The 17348-nt window shown below is 37.1% G+C and overlaps 1 protein-coding gene across 4 annotated transcripts in view; it reads right to left on the bottom strand.

Moving 5' to 3' along the window:
* Positions 1-17348, bottom strand: part of PAPSS1 (3'-phosphoadenosine 5'-phosphosulfate synthase 1) — a 138546-nt gene that overhangs the window by 69078 nt on the left and 52120 nt on the right. For all 4 annotated transcript variants that reach the window (XM_058432407.1, XM_058432398.1, XM_032171929.2 and 1 more), the window contains 4 exons: positions 8838-8951; positions 6380-6491; positions 4190-4395; positions 2988-3123 (listed from right to left, as the gene is read on the bottom strand). In XM_058432407.1, coding sequence (XP_058288390.1) covers positions 2988-3123; positions 4190-4395; positions 6380-6491; positions 8838-8951 — 568 coding nt within the window. The remainder of the gene's footprint in view (positions 1-2987; positions 3124-4189; positions 4396-6379; positions 6492-8837; positions 8952-17348) is intronic.

Here is a 17348-nt window from a genome sequence, read left to right as displayed (position 1 = left end):
AATATGAAAGTCCCTAATTATGAATAATTCCTTGATAAGACCCTTAACAGTGCCAACAATTAATTTACTAATATCAGTTCCAGATACGAATTCAAATTTTGGCAAACATTTAAATAACATGGTCACAGCAAGTCCTCCATTAAACATGTTTCTGTTCACCAGCAGAAAAGGGAAGTGTACATATAATAAACTACCAGATGCTTCTGGTTGCAAATCACAGAAATCCCAACAAAAAGTATCTTAAATAATTTGAATATATGTTATCTCTTTGAATAAGAAATCTGGAGATAAATGACTCCATGGTTGGATAAGAAACTCACAGTATAAGGACAAAAGTTAGCATATTTGGAATTTTCATGAATACAAGAATGGTTGCAGGAACTCCAAACATCCAAAACAGGAAGAAAGAGAAGGGTGAAAAAAACAGAAGTTGTCTGGCATAAGCCAAACTGTTGGAAAGAAAATCTTTCCTGAAAACCCTCTTCCTTAGATCTCAATGGCCAGAAATGACTTAATGCACTGACCCTTAAATCACACACTGACAAAAAAGAGTGGGGCATCATTATTAACTTGTATCAATCATTATTCATTCCTGTATACTGGGCCTAAAACATCTTAGCAAAAAAGAAGAGAAATGAGCTGTTATACAGGCAGTACCAAGTATAGCACTCAAAGAAGTTTCTGTATCAGTAATTTAAGCCAAATATTTGCTTCAAATTCAGGAGTAAAGTATAAAAGGGGAAAAGGGATCCCGCACTCAAAAACCCTAAAGGAGCCAAGAAAGAAATGTGAATGAGTTAAGCAGACTAGGTAGGAACTATGGAGCACTGAAGAGTGGGTGGCCCATCTGAGGCCTCCAGTTCTTAACCCATTTTATTAAGTTCATAACACTTCAAATTTCAGCAGTCTACAGCAGAACTTAGGTATAAACAGATAATTCTTGCTCTAAACTTCACATGAATAAAGTCTAGCTTCAGTTCACACAACAAAAATTAAGGCACCTGTATTACCATGTTGCTATGAAGAAATGCCCAAGACCAGGTAATTTATAAAGAAAAGAGGTTTAATTGACTCACAGTTCCACACAGCTGGGGAGGCCTCAGGAAACTTACAATCATGGTGGAAGGGGAAGCAAACACGTCCTTCTTCACATGGTGGCAGAAGAGAGAATGAGAACCAAGCAAAAGGGCGAGCCCCTTATAAAACCATCAGACCTTGTGAGAACTTACTATCACGAAAATAGCACGGGGGAAACCACCCCCATGATTCAATTACCTTCCACTGGGTCCCTCCCATGACAGGTGGGGATTATGGGAACTACAATTCAAGATGAGATTTTGGAGGACACAGCCAAACCATATCAACAACTTAATCTCTTACTACATACCAGTACAGTTTAAAGTGCCTCACACATCTTATCTCATTTCACTTTTTAAAGTAAAATGTTATGCTTTAGGTACCATCAATATCCTCATCAATTGTCCATGAGCCTTAGAGAGAAAAGTAATTTCCCCACAAACACATAACTGCTAGGTGGTGAGGCAGAGTCTGAACACAGAACTCTGTATGCCTACCAGGAGCATTCTGGAGTTCACCGACACTAACACAAACACAAACGAAATGCCTGCTCTTTCCCAGTTGTTCTGTAGTTGCTTGGAACGAGGGCCTCTGGTTCACAAACATGGTTTGGTGGCCAGCTATATACCCCAAAAAGGCAAACACATTCACCTGCCCTTTCTCAGCCACATCCATCTGATTTCTACACAGAAAATTTGAAAGAGAGCAGCATCAGTGCTTAGGGCCAAACCATCTCTGCAGTGGGTGGGAATTAATTAGGAGCATAACTGCAGGATGCTTCCAATTTTAAGGCTTAAAAAGGCCTCCCCAAATCTACAGTGAATGCTGTTCCCTGATACAGAACCTTGAATTTGCAGGTATGGAAAGAGTATGGGTGCACCAAGGTAAGCACATAATTTACCCACCTCTGTGTCAAAGACCTAATAGCAAGAAGTTTGATATAAAAATCCTGTCCCGGAGTGCTTTATAATATAGAAAGCAGTATTATAAAGAACAGCATCTGTAGCTTCTCTATTCTGCTCTTAAACAACTTTTTCTGTTATTGTTTAATGTCTCTCTCTTCTATACCATAAGCTCCTAGAGTATTTATTTATGGATCTTCAGCACATGGCATACTGGCATATAAAGATCTACAAACATTTTTTAAATGAAGTGAACATGATAAAAGTTCCATCGTTCCATTATTTGCTGCGATACATGACATTCATACATTGGAAGTACACAGTATATATTTGGTGATGTTAGGCTTAACCAGCTGATTCTTCCTTGTTAAGTTTCTTTTACTTCTGTAATTCTATACCAAAAATTTGTACCCAAAGACAGTTTGATGAATTGTTTTGAGAAGTATTTCTACACACAGTGTTGTTTCTTTTAATTTTTGCTTTAAACAACTTTATTATTTAAATCATGGTTGTATATCATTGGTACAATGGTATGATACAATGGTCACGTATCATTATTTGCTGTGACACATCACCAAATATATACTGTGCACTTCCAATATATGAATGTCAAGTAAAACATTCGGAGATACATGACATTCATATATATATATATATATATATGTATCATGTAAAACACTGACATATAAAGCATATATATATGAGTGAATTATTCAAATAATATTCTATAGTTCCATTCAGCTTTAACATGCGAGTTTTGTAATAAACGAAAGGTAAATTCTGTATTAGCATCTAGCTTCCAGAGTATTCAAAATAATGTCAAATCAAATTATATCAATATAATGAACCTACACAGGCTAGTTTTGATTGACTACCTTTCTTTACATATTCCACTGCTATATTTACCTGTACTCATCATTGTTTTACATTTTAGTAAGCACTAGAAAAAATCTTCTAGAACTTTCTCTCCAAGCCGACCTGTATTAGGTAATTAAATCCATGTCTCACCAGCATTCATATCTTTAAATTTCTGCTTTAGCTCAGTAGGAGTAAGACGATACTGATCAAGACCATCATTCCAATAAACTCGATCCAAGACTTGAAGATCTCCTCCAATCAGCCAATCTCCTTGTTCCATGACCATCTAATAGGAAAAAAAATTTTTTTTAATGGAAACCGAGATCAAAAGAAGTAAAAACATTTCTCACATAAGCTAAATACAGTTGTTGTAAGCCACTCTCATCTTAAATAAGGTAAATCTGACTTATCAACTAAATTGACATTAGAGATGCTATAAAATTAGAATCGATTTTGTGATTTCCCAGAAAACTTGTGAAATAACTATCTTTACATATGAAAGGCAAACAAAAGCGATGTGAATAATTATACCTTTTCAAGTAACAAAAACATTCTTTTCATTATTATCGTACATTGATTAACAGAACAATTTGTAGCCCTGGGTCACCCCACACTCTGTGTTCTCCAATCCTAACCTTTTGAAGAATTAATGATCATTCAGTTAGATGCAAATTCATGCTTTCCAATCTCCACACCACCTCAAATTTCTTACAATTTTACTACTTTCTTTCCCTGCATCTGAAAGGAGGAGCTATTACCCTCCAGGACCTGTTCATCTTCACAAGGCAGCTCCAGCCCTATTTTTCCCCATGAGGCTTTGGCTTATGTGCCAACAACGCGCCCAGCTTCTTTCTCAGTCTACCTTAACACACCTAACAACTGACAGAAATTTGACTTCAGTAACATTCCACATACAACATATATATATAAAATAAATGAAGTACTTTGAAGAGAAATTATATTTCACTGCTTTCACATCAAACCACCCTGGTGAGGGCTCCCTTAGCCTCTACCTCACACACTCATTGTAAGTACATTCCTAAGCACACGACAAGACTGTATACTCCAAGAGCTGAAACACTGTGCCGGTGGTGTCCCTGGCCCTGCATTCCCAGCATCAGCACCTAGCCCAGTGCCATGTATATAATAGAGATTTAAAATACGTTTGTTGAATAAATATTTATCTGGACCAAAATGACAAGAGCATAAACACTCATCACACGTAAGGTCCAATCTCCATTCTGCAAAACATTAACAATTCCAATGAAAAGTCAATACACAGAAAATGCCCGCATTTCAGCACAAACATCATTGGCAAATCAAGATAAAATGCAGCGAGGTTTTTTCAGCACCTTAATATAGGGGTGGTTCTTGCACGTTGTTCCCCACTGTCTGGCACAGCGCTCCTCTTTCCTGTGCTCAAAAAACTCTGGATTGCGAAGAATGGCCACACGGCGGCCCTCATACATCAGAGCAAATGCTGTACAGCCATCCAGCCTCTCTTTATCTTCATGAGTTGCAGTCAGAACTATAGGTACTGACAAGTTAATGACACCTCCTGCAGAGCACAAAAGAACATGAAGCACACAGCTTGGATTACTCAACAGGCTTTACTTACATCCACCTTTCACTTCAGGGGACACTTTCCAAATAATAAAAGGCTGTGGGTCCAGTGACAGTATTCAACTAGTACCTGGCACAGAAAAACGAAAAGACAGAACAAGCTACAAGGTCAGGGAGAATGAGCAACGACCTCCCAAGTTAAAAAAAAAAAAAAAAAAGCAAAAATTAAAAGAATCAAACTGTCTTTGGGTACAACATTTTGGTATAGAATTAAGTAAAACAAACTGTTTAACAAGAACGAATCAGCTGGTTAAGCCTAACATCACCAAATATATGTTGTGCACTTCCAATATATGAAAGAGACAAAGAACTACGTTTCTGGGCCTTTTCAGGAAAAACTTAAATCCTTATTGATAACAGGATGACATAATAACTACAATTTATGTGATAAGTTGATTAAGTATACTTGAGTATCCTTGAGATAGGAAGACAGAACTACCCAAAAAGTTTTTTTTTAATACAGTCAAATTCAAACTGATATCAGCTATCACTAACCAAGAAATAAAGACAGTAATGGCTGCATTTAAACCAAAATGTGTTGTCAGTGATACTAAAGGCACAGTCTCAGCATGCAGCCTTGCAAGCTGTAAAAATCTTTTTTCTATTCATCATCTATGGGTTAGAAAAGTAAAGCGTGCTCTCACATTCATATTTGGACTATTTATATGCTAAATAAATCATATTGTTTTGGACATCATGGCATATCTTCTTTGAACAAAAGATGTCAACGAGAGTAATGATAACTGCTTGGCTGCTTTTCAAATTACTACCACTAGGTAAAGTGTAACATGGAAAATGAATAGGTAGATTTGCACCAAGCCCAAGACTAAATCATTATAAAGGAGGTAGTCCACAAGACTTTGCAATTAGTTCCAAGGAAGAAAATCAAAATGCATTATTTAATCCTTATGTTCCTGTGATAAAGTTTCTTGAGAAGAATGATTAGAAATTATGTTTTCTAATATCTACTTCACCACCCAGTTTAAAGAAGTCACAAAACAAAAAACTTGGTAGCAATTATAGTAGGGTTCTGTGACATTTAAAAATATTTTCATAAGGTAGTAAGTTAATCTTACCAACAGTATACAACACAAAATTAAAAGCTGCTGGATTATAATGATAATATATTGGACATCTTTTTTTTTTTTTTTTTTTTTTGAGACAGAGTCTCATCCTTTTGCCCAGGCTGGAGTATGGTGGTGCCATGATCTTGGCTCACCACACCCTCCACTTCCTAGGTTCAAGTGATTCTCCTGCCTCAGCCTCCCAAGTAGCTAGGATTAGAGGCACACGCCACCACACCTAGCTAAGTTTTGTATTTTTAGCAGAGATGGAGTTTCACCATGTTGGCCAAGTTGGTCTCGAACTCCTGACCTCAGGTGATCCACTTCCCTCAGCCTCCCAAGTGCTGAGATTACAGGCATGAGCCACCGCGCCTGGCCGACATCAATTTGTTTGACAAATTTTTGTTAATGTTTTAAAATAGGAAGGACCACATTTTTAGCCACATATTTCAGAATTCCTTAACTAGGACTCCACAATTCCTCATTAGAAGGCTCAAGCATGGGCTTCAGTACCGCAAAACGCAGCACGTATATGCCCTGGGTGGGAAGCAGCTTTCCACAGTGATCAGGCAAAAACAGCATAGAATAACTGTATGTGTTTTACAATCCATCTTCGGCCCTGATCCCCAGATTTTCCCTCTCTCTCTGCAATAAATAAGAGTCAGGAAAGGGAAAAACAAAAATGAGATCTCATGATTCACTTAAATAAAGTGTTCGGTACTGATATAACTTAGTCTTATAATGCTACCTCTATTAAGATGTTACCCTACTACTTTTTGTAAACAGTGAAAAATCTCTGCAACTATGTAATTTCTCTTCCATATACAATATAATTTTGAATGTAAAATGTCTTACCATCCAGAAGACAATCAAAATGAAGGCACTGCAAGTACTCCCTCTCTCTCATAAAGCCATTCAATGGGGTTGCCCAACCTTCTGCCAAAACCTGCACCCACTGCATATCCACCTAGTAAATTTGAAAGTAAAGCAAAATTTTCTATTGCATGTACATATGAGCAAAAGCAATGATGATCTTTAGGAATTTAATTTTGAAAGCAACGGAAACAAACAGTGTAAGGATGAATATAGATTATACCAAACTAACAAAGAATAAGGGCACTAGGAAAATATTTCCTTCTCCTATTAAATTTAAATAACATTAGGCCTCCAAGTATTTCTAATAAGGACAGCCTCTCCTAAACTAGTGGTTCTCAAACTTTACCTCAAACCCCTGGAAAGCTTGCTAAAATGATGACTGCTTCATCTGCAGAGTTTCTAATTCAGTCAGTTTGCTGTGGGGCCCATGAATATTTCTAAAATGTTCCCAGAAAATTATAACAGTGATGATCTAACACTTGGATAACTACTCTCCTTAACCAAGAGAAACTTTACAGCCAGAGGAGGTGGCTCACGCCTGAAATTCCAGCACTCTGGAGGCCAAACAAAGCAGGCAGATCACCTGACATCAGGAGCTCAAGACCAGCCTGGCCAACATGGTGAAACCCAGTCTCTACTAAAAATACAAAAAATTAGCCAGGTGTGGTGGCATATTCCTGTAGTCCCAGCTACTTGGGAGGCTGAGGCATGAGGATTGCTTGGGCCAGGAATCGCTTAAGCCCAGGAGGCAGAGGTTGCAGTGAGCTGAGATCACGCCACTGCACTCCAGCCTGGCAGCCTGGGCAGTAGAGTGAGACCATGTCTCAAAAAAAAAAAAAAAAAAAGAAAGAAAGAAAGAAACTTCAAATAAAATATTTTCCAAGAAGTCTCTTACCCATGACAGAGTACTCTTCATTTTACGAAGACTATTATTTCTTGAACTTTGAGATTTCTAGCATATCCCATCAGAACGTCAAAGGACCAATGAACAATGTACTTATCATTAATGTAAGCTGGATATGCTCATTTTTTAACTGAGCATACAGCAGTGGCTCTCCAATGAGAAAGATAAAGCACCTGGCAGAGTGGAGCGCAGTAAAATGCAGCCTACTATTTATTCCCAGAGTATGTTTGCCAATGTGTTCCACTGCAAAATCAATTCACAGGAAAAAAAATTGTATTCATGAAGAAAATTTTTTTTTTCCAAAACCTTTGATGGTGGCTACTACTTGTCTGTACTGGAATTCAATTCTAGACAGTATCTGTTAGGGACTGAACGTCTGTGTCCTCTCAAAATTCCTATATTGAAGGCCTAACCCCAATGCTACCATACTTAGAAATAAGCATGTGAGGTGGTGCAAAGAATAGCAGTGTGACTTCCAGATGCTCTGCCAATTGAAGAAATTTGAGAACCAATGAACTGAAAAAACATTCCATTTAGAAAAAGCTACTGTCTTTCTGGATTCTACAATCTGACATGTAAATTCATAGTCATTCATTCTCACTCTTCTTCTTTCTGCCTTTGTCTGTGTGTATTCACTCCACGCAGTCTGTAAGCAACAAATTCTGTTGTTCTTTTGCAACAGTTCACTTCCTGAGCTTCTCTGCTCTGTCGTTCTCCCTTCTTGTCACTCCCTGGCATGTCTTGGTTTCTGGTCAGAGACCCAATTACACACACAAAGTGCACCAATATAATTTACTCCCATCAGGGATTTTGGTAACAACTTAAAGAGTCTTTCTCCAAGCCTAGAAGTTTTGTTTTGTTTTCCTTTCTCCTTACTTTCAGATGCGGCACTTCCTTGGGTATTTTGGATTTTTACTATACTAAAAGAAAGGATGGGGAATCTAACTTCTAGTCCAAATACTTATTTCTAATCTCCCTTTTTTTAAAGTATACATAAATGATACAACCTAAAATTCTCTAAGATTTGAAAATGATAAATTATAGTTTCCATTCTCATCATGCTTAACTAAGCAGTTGTATTGGGAAAGACAGCTAATGATATCATCAGAGCTAAGATACACAATAAAATTATTCTTAACAATATAAGACAGAGAGAGTCAAGTTTTGGCAAGGGATTAGAAAACATGTCTGAAGGGGAGAATGTTTACTTAATTACTGTGGATTAGTATTCCTTGACCTTTTAGAACCCATTATTTTTGATAAGCCTAAAGATCTCATATAATATTTGTTCTTTGATAGTTCAAAATAAATAAATATTATTACTCAAAGCAAATCAAAGCCATGGTAATTTGGGAACATGGTTGCACAAATTAAACACATGCCCCATCCTTAGAAATTGTGACATATACCACAACATCTTTGCCCCTTACCTAACACCACCCCTGGCCTCAAATACTGCTATAAGTCACAAATTTAACAAACTACTGTATATAAGGCTGTATCACTTAGTGTGAAAAGCAACAAAGAACTTACTTTATTAATTTTCAGGGCTGGTAATGTTTCCGCATCTGTTTTTGCCAAATGAAGTTTATTTTCTGGCACATATAGTTCTTTTACTTCATAAGATGCATCCACAGGTACAATATCCTATATAACAACAGGATTACAATTTAAATGTTTGATTCAAGAATTTAGAGTTCACCAAAGGGTATCTTAATGAAGAAAATCTCTCAAAATAAAACCAAAAAGTAGCATAAAAGAAGGCTGTGAGTGCTATGTTCCCCTCAACTAGTACTCTCAAGCAGATAGTATCCCACATACAAGAAGTAATTAAGCACAATGTCCTACTATCTAGTGGGAAAGAATAAATTCCTAAAATATACTACATATGTCAAAGTCAGGCAACTACAAATGAGAGGTGGCCTCAAATAAGAAGTAACAACAAAAAGAATTCAGAAACAAGCAAACAAAAACCACCTGAACCATCATCCTTATTATCTTTACCATATCATGAAACCATTTTATTCCAGCTTTTATATATACCTTTATCACCACTGTCAGGAAAGCCACCTTCTACCCAAGCAACACGGTATTCTAGAATGTCAGCTTTACTTCCACCACGGTGGTTTGAAAATCAGAACTTTTTGATCCCACATGAAATGCAGCCTGGAATTTTTATCCAAGCTCCACATATTCATTTATAAAACACTGGGATGCTGTTTTTCCACATTTATACTACAAGTACATATTTGTGATAACAACATAACCATTTACATACTGCTCATTAGGAGCTCTTTACAAGGCTTGTTCACAACACTTGACATATCCCTAAGAATAATTACTAAATGTGTTTAATCACTTTAATTTGTTTTAAGCCAAATCTGTCAGATAACCTCTACAACCATGCAAAATTGGCACTGATGGAGGGCTTTTCATAGATGTGTCCAACACTTTGTTATTCAAAATAAAGTAATTCTCAAAAGAATAAGAAGTTAAGCCAGACTGGGAGAAAAATACACTCAAAAGTTACATCTTTAGATAAATGACTGTTATCCAAAAATATACAAAATAAACAATTAAAACTCACCAATAAGAAAATGAACAACCCAATTTTTAAAATGGGCAAAAGACCTGAATAGACATCTCATCAAAGACACACAGATTATAAATAAGCATATGAAAAGATGTTCAACATCATACATCATTAGGAAACTGCAAATCAAAACAAGATAGCACAACATACCTATGAGAATAGCCAAAATCCAAAACACTGACAACATCTAATGTTGCCAAAGATGTGGAGCAACAGGAACCCTCATTCATAGCTGGTGGGGATGCAAAATGGTACAGCCACTTTGGAAAACATTTTGCCAGTTTGTTACAAAACTAAACATACTCTTACCAGCAATTTCACACCTTCATATTCACCCAAATGAGTTGAAAACGTACCTCCACTCAAAAACCTGCACAGGGTGTTTAAAGCAGCTCTATTCAGAATTGCCAAAAGTTGACAGCAACAATGTGTCTTTAGTAGGTGAATAAACAAACTGTAGAACATCTAGACAATGCTATATTAGTCAACTCTAAGAAGAAATGAGCTCCATGAAAACATGGAAGAACCTTAAGTGAGAACTGCTAAGTGAAAGCAGCCAATCTGAAAAGGGTACAGACTATATGATTCCAACTACATGACGTCAATTTTGCTGTGAATCTGAAACTTCTCTAAAAAAGAGTCTGTTTTTTTAAAACAATACAAAACAACAAAAAATGCAATTAAAGATGAAAGAACTGGATTTTTAAGGACACTCTCCACTATTTTTCCTGAGGAATAGATGTCCTTTAGAAAGAAACTTCAATTTATATTTGGTCTTACATGACATGTTCAGTAGGAAAAAAAAGGCAGAGATGTCAATCAAAGCCAGATGACTTCATGAAAGACCTAGGTGCTACCACTCAATCAATCAACAACTATGGGTTCTGAAAATCTAAGAACTATTCTCTTACATTTCTCCTACTTTCTCACACACCCTGTTTCCTCAAAGATGGAAAAAGAGACAGTTCAGCAATGGCTAAATATGTGCCAAAATCAGGCTCCTCTTACTGGTAAATTCAAAGTCTCTGACCTTTCTAATAATTAAAAATAAATAAATAAATAAGCAAGAAGAATAAACATCAAGGAAAAGAAAAAGTAATGTTAAAAATCGAAAGACAGACAAGAAATAAACACCGCTAGCTACAACAGCAAATTCAGCCAGCTGCGCTGCTCCTGGGGTGTAGACATGAACGGCACTTTCTGGAGGCCCCTTGTCCCTCTAGGGTCTCACTGTTCATAGGAGGAAAGCAGAAAAGTGTGTGAGACACAAACCTGGCACAGCATTAGACACTTCATATACTTTCCAAATCTTCTGCAATTAAGCTTCCAACAGGCACCCATAGCTGAAAGCTAGCTACTGTGTTTACTGAGGGTAAATAATACAGGAGGGCATTAAAAAATAACGGTGAAGGAAGAAAGCTCCACCAGCTGCTTCTATGTTCTCTTTGTAGATGCACTAATGGGGCAGATTATTTCTAATGAACCCACACTAAAGAGGGCATATCTTAAATTTTGCCAAGGAGTTCAAAGCAGTGACAAGTAAATATACATAGTTTATACATAATACCAGGAGGGGAAACCACATATAGAAAAAAAAAGGACTCTTCCTTAAATCTAGCATGAGATATAGCTTATCTTCCAACTCCAGAATTATTTTAATATATTTATTTGAAATTATAAAATAGCAGTAAAGAGAATCTGGGAAATTCTCTTTATGAGAAAAACAAATCACCCTGTATCCCAGATATGGTTATCACTGTCATTTTTCTGTCTTCCCTTTGATCTGCTCTCCATCGATAGGCACATCACAGGACAAATGATAGTTTCGCAGTCTGTACAAAGCCTATAACTTCATCAAGTAGAAAATAAAAATTCAGAGTCAATTTTTCCTGGAAGGACAATACAATGTGCATTAAGTGAACTACACATACATTCTGTATGTTCAATTAGTTTCTTCGATATGTAAAGACTCCAAAAATGCCTTGAGGCATACAGATTCTTTGCGGCTACAAAGTAAAAAATTGAAATCCTCTAACCTAGGGGGAGAAAACACTAAACATAACAAGTTACACAAAAAGTCAGGCACTCATTAGGACTTCTGTGAGGAAGAGTATGATACACTTTCACGAGGCACTTAAAATTAAATATTTACATAATCACAAAGCTTTAGGGGCATAACATCTTCAAAATCAACGAGATACAAAAAGCAACAGGGGTCTATAGTTCAGTTATTTCCAATGTTCTTATCACTAAGAATGTGAAGTAAAAAAAGAGGGCAAAGGCTTTTTATATTTAAAATCTGAGTTCCAATTCTAACAGTGCAATCTTGAGCATCTTACAACATGTCTCCCCAGTTGTTTAAAAAAAAGTACAAAAAAGATACACACATATATGTTAAAGGGCTGTTGTGACAAACTAGTGACTTAAAGTCCCTGAAGAGTGGAGGATAACATTAGTGAGAACTGACTACAACACCACACATTGTTCTAAGGGCTTCATGTGAATTTTAATCCATTAATCTTCACACAGTCCTACTAATGAAGGCAGAAGAAACTACTACTATATCCCCTCTTCACAGAGGAAATCGAGGCCTAAGAGAGGTCAACAACTTGACCCAAATCCCTGCAATACTGTCTTTCAATGGACTTAACACAAAAAGAATACTCAATAATTAGAGTACGCTTGCTACATGCCAGGAACTGTTTAAGGACTCTGCATGTATCAACTCATAGAGTCCTCTGCACAATCCTGAGGCAGGCACTCTAATTATTTCCCATTTCATAGATAAGCGAATTGAAGTCCAAGAAATTAGACTATCTCTTCCAAGGTCATATAGTTGAGAAGTATTGAAAACTAAGGTATTAAGTATTTTGTCACACAAATTTTTCTTATTTTTGTGATTTTATTAAACATAATTCCCAAGTTTTTAGTCAGCATGTGATCTTTCAATGCGTTGGTAAGGTTCTAGAGAAAAATAAAAGATATTCAGCATTTCAGTTGGGCCTAAATAGTTCTGTTAAAGACAAGTAAGCAATTTGCAACCAACTGTTCCAAACCCTGCCACTGTGAATAAATCAAGAACCTCCATTTCCACTGCTGAGGATCCCTTAGCAGGATACGCAGTCTGGGAACAAATGACAAAGGACTCCAGAGAAGAGAAGAATCTCATTCTCAACTTCAATGGGAAGAAAAACTCTATATAAAGCTTTCTTTGCCATCTCTGAAATGTATATTATTGTAAGGATGGGATATTTTTTGTATGCTGTGATGGGGCTTGACTACTCTCCCCCAGGTTTACTGCTGAAAATTGTCACAATCCTAGAGAAGCAGAAGAAAGCATGCAGCAGACACATCTTCGGATTTTTACTGGCTACAACAAGGCATGTTTAGCTGGTTTCCTGAACCAGCATCCCTAGTTCAGCTCGCAAAGACTGAAGACCAGCAGCAGTGTGCACAGTCCACTGCAATGCTCCAGGCACAGGGCTGGGGCTGTTCTCTTCCCTCCACCCTGGAGCCCCCGCAACACCAAGGGCACACTCAGGTGCATCTCTGCTTCCTCTGAAGAGATGTTCCAAATAAGAACTCTGCACTAATGAATGTTTCTATAGATGATGTCTACAATTTCCTTCCAACCATATCCCCAAGTTAAAAAAAAAAACAAACTGTACAAATAATTTGCGATCAAATCTGTCTCCAACATAACTAGTCTGAACATGAAAAGGGCAATATCTATACTGTAAGCCCCATCAAATTACTGAAATATTTTGTGCACTAATAAAGTTATTCATAATTGAGCATAAATTTATTAATGTGCTACTTTACATGTGTTAACAAAGGCCATAACCACTTTCTTTTCAAGAAGGGAAATTTTTTCATATTTTTTGAGTCAAAATAACTTTTTCATTAGAAGCATTTCATAAAACTCTTCCCTTTTCAAAATTCACACCCAACAATATTTTTAAACGAATTTTAGCCTCACAACTTCAATACAAAATTCTTCTGATACCTAACCAATGCCAAAATAAACATTCAAAAGGTTGCTACTGTTTTTCTCTTCTAAAAAAGATACACAGAGTGAATGTTTTGGGAATTAATGCAAAAATAGCATGAATCAAGAGGAACTGGGAGCATCTGCTCAGTCTGTGGAAATGCGTTATACACAGATTCTATGTGTAAAGACAAAAGGACTCAGTCTCTAACAGGAATATAAAAAGAATCTTAAACATGCAGATGCTGCCAGCTTCTAGCACATTCCAGTGACACATCTCAGTTTCCAAAACCACTACTAAACATCTGAAAGAAGCAAAACCACCTCAAAGTGAGAGAAGATATCTGGACAACAGAAAGTTGGTCCCTGCCACATGAGCTATCCACTTTATTTGGGATTCATTAGGATTTCCACAGACACAGCTTTTAGAAACAACATGCTCTTCTTCAATTTGTATATATAAAACCAGGCCAGGAAAAAGTCTGCACATACCTGGACACCTCACCTCCAATCTGAAAGGCTCCAGTCACCCAGCACTGAAGGGTAAAGGGGGCTCAGGGAGGTCCTATGAGTCCCCCTGAGAAGGGGATCAGTAAACGACCCACACTCTACTATTAATGAGAGGTGAATTCTGTAACCTGTTAAGTCTAGAGATACTATAAATTTATAAGTATTAATTTAATTTTAAAATGCAACACCAGGTACCCAGAACTTTGACAGTCTAAGATCTAACATATGTTGTATCCAAAAACAGACAACTGTTTTTGTTTTTACCTGGAAACTGGCAGGCAGGGCAAACAACATGTGCTACATGAAAGTGGTAGCTCTCGCCTCTCATTTTAATCTTCCTAAAGAACTCTGAACATGTTAATACAATGATTCCACATTTTAAGTTTTCCTTTAAATACTTTCTGTAATTTCTTCTTGAGCCAAATCTGCTCAACAGATTTGAACACAAGGGCACATTCATATTTTTATGTAACTATTAAATTTCTATTATCTAAACTATATGCATCCAAAGCATGAACACCAAACGACATTCTGGCAACACTTTAAAATTGAGCTGCAAAGTCTGGCTTTTATGTGCAGTATAAAACCCATTTCGAGCACTAAACCACCATTTCTTAAAAAGACAAACCCTTAAATAATTTATAGCACTAGTAAATCTAGAGTTCCTGGTAGATTTTAAAACAGTATTTAAAATATCACTTTAGATTAAAACCAGCAGCAAGAAGTCTACTTCCTTATGTCATAACAAGCCAAGTTAAAATGCAATACTAGCAGGCCATCTAGTGACCAATTTAGGGTCTAGGAAAATAAAAAAATCCTGATTTGTTAGTGTCTTCTATTTTCTTAAATAAATACACACCAAACAAAGAAAATGAAGATGCTGTGAGAAAATGCTGAGAAATGCAGACTTTATATGAATGACCACTTCATCTATCCCGACTATATTACATAGCCACAGTGAAAGAGAAGGCAACCCAGAAAATGACAGAGAATTCTTAACTTTATGTAAAGTACCCATGGTAACCAAAGGACCCATCATCCTATATTACCCATTGTACAGCATACTAAAAACATTTTTCTTGGATAATGAAATAAATACCGTATCTTACTGAAGACCATTAAACAATTCCAGGTACAATTCACTTCAGAAGAGTCTCTCCAAAGGAATACAGAGGAACAGATAAAAGCAAACTCTACTTACCACTATTTTTCCATGAAGACAGTGCTTTTCAAACACCTTCATTCTCTGGGAAGTCCCAGACCATAGTACTTTTTTCTCTCTAATAAAAAGTGGTATACAATTGGAAATACACACAGTGTTTGGTCTTCGTCCTCAGTTCTTGGCACAGAGCTCCTAAAACCCTTGAAATCCCCTAAGTCATCAATGTGTCTTTGGAGTGCTGAGGAGAGGACTCTTGGCTGAAGGGCTCCTAGACAGCTTCATAATGGGAACTGGGACCAGAAAGTCCAAGTCACCACCACAGGGTTGAAACTTTCAGCCTCACTCTTCTCCCCTGACCTCTGGGGAGCAGAAAGGCATTAGAGAGATTAAGCTCAATCACCAATGGCCAATGACTTAATCAAACGTGCGACGTAAAGTCTACATAAAAACTTCTAAATGATGGGGTTCAGAGAGCTTCCCAGTTGGTGAGCACACGGAGGTACTGGGGGGTGGGGGTTGAAGTTCGTGGAGAAAGCATGGAAGCTCTGCCACCCCTTCCCTGCACATCTCTTCCATCTGGCTGTTACTGAGTCTATAAGAAACTGGGAGTAGCAAATAAAGCACTTTACTGAGTTCTATGAGTTGTCCTAGCCAATGATCAAACCTGGTGTGGGGACAGGGTAGGGAGGTGGGAAACCTTGGATTTATAATGAGCCAGGCAAGAAAGTGGTCAGCCTGGGCACCCCATTTCGGCTGGCATGTAAAACAGGGCAGTGTATAGGAGTGAGCCCTTAACCTGTGAGGTCTGAATTAACTCCAGATAGCTAGGGTCAAAATTAAACTGAATCACTGGATACCAGATGATATCAGAGATCAAACAAAAAACTGGTTATTGTGAGAAAAAAAGTCTTCAAAAGTCTTACAAAACTAAGCTTGAAGAGGGGATAAAATTTACTTAGCTTATTTTAGAAATAAAGTTGTCATTATATATAGTATAACCCTTTACCACTTAGATTCAGGTTTTAGGACTTACATAAATAATAATTCATTAGAGAAAATGTGCCTCTTTCCAAGGTAAATTAGATAACCTACGAACACTTTTCTTATTGCACTTACATAGAACAAGCATTTTACACTAGCTGGGCACAGGTATGAGCAGTTTATTTCTTTAATAAACATTCTTTCCAATCCAGATAGTGTTGTCTTTGATCTGCTCAAGTATTTTAAAAGTATTCAAGAAATAATAAATCTTTCTAAGGTCAACGAAATGCCCATGCCTCCTCCCATTTCTTAACCCCAACTACAGTTAGGCAACAACTGATCAAGGAATGTGAAAGAGAGTCAGAGAAAAGATTCATATTTCAGAAATAAACTAGAAATGGAAAGAATCTAAATACTAGTAAAGGCAGAGTAGTAGAAACGTGAGTGTGTGGCTGCAGAATCAATCGGAACTGTGTGCAAACCCCTCCCTAACTGAACTATCTGGGACAAATAACTTCACCTCTGGAATCTGTTTCCTCATCAGCAAAATGAAGATAATTATAAATACTTCTCAGTTTCAATGTAAATTAGATGCAATAATGCCACTGCAGTACCTAACACAGGGCCTAACACATAGTAAGAGTTCAACTGGTAAGTTACTGTTGATGGTCTCCATCTCTGCCTGTGATGGTTAATACTGTGTGTCAACTTGATTGGATGGAAAGGATACAAAGTATTGATCCTGGGTGCATCTGTGAGGGTGTTGCCAAAGGAGATTAACATTTGAGTCAGTGGGCTAGGAAACCCAGA

This window comes from Hylobates moloch, unplaced genomic scaffold, assembly GCF_009828535.3.
Source record: "Hylobates moloch isolate HMO894 unplaced genomic scaffold, HMol_V3 SCAFFOLD_2, whole genome shotgun sequence".
NCBI lineage: Eukaryota > Metazoa > Chordata > Mammalia > Primates > Hylobatidae > Hylobates > Hylobates moloch.
This window is presented reverse-complemented; position numbering and strand designations above follow the sequence as displayed.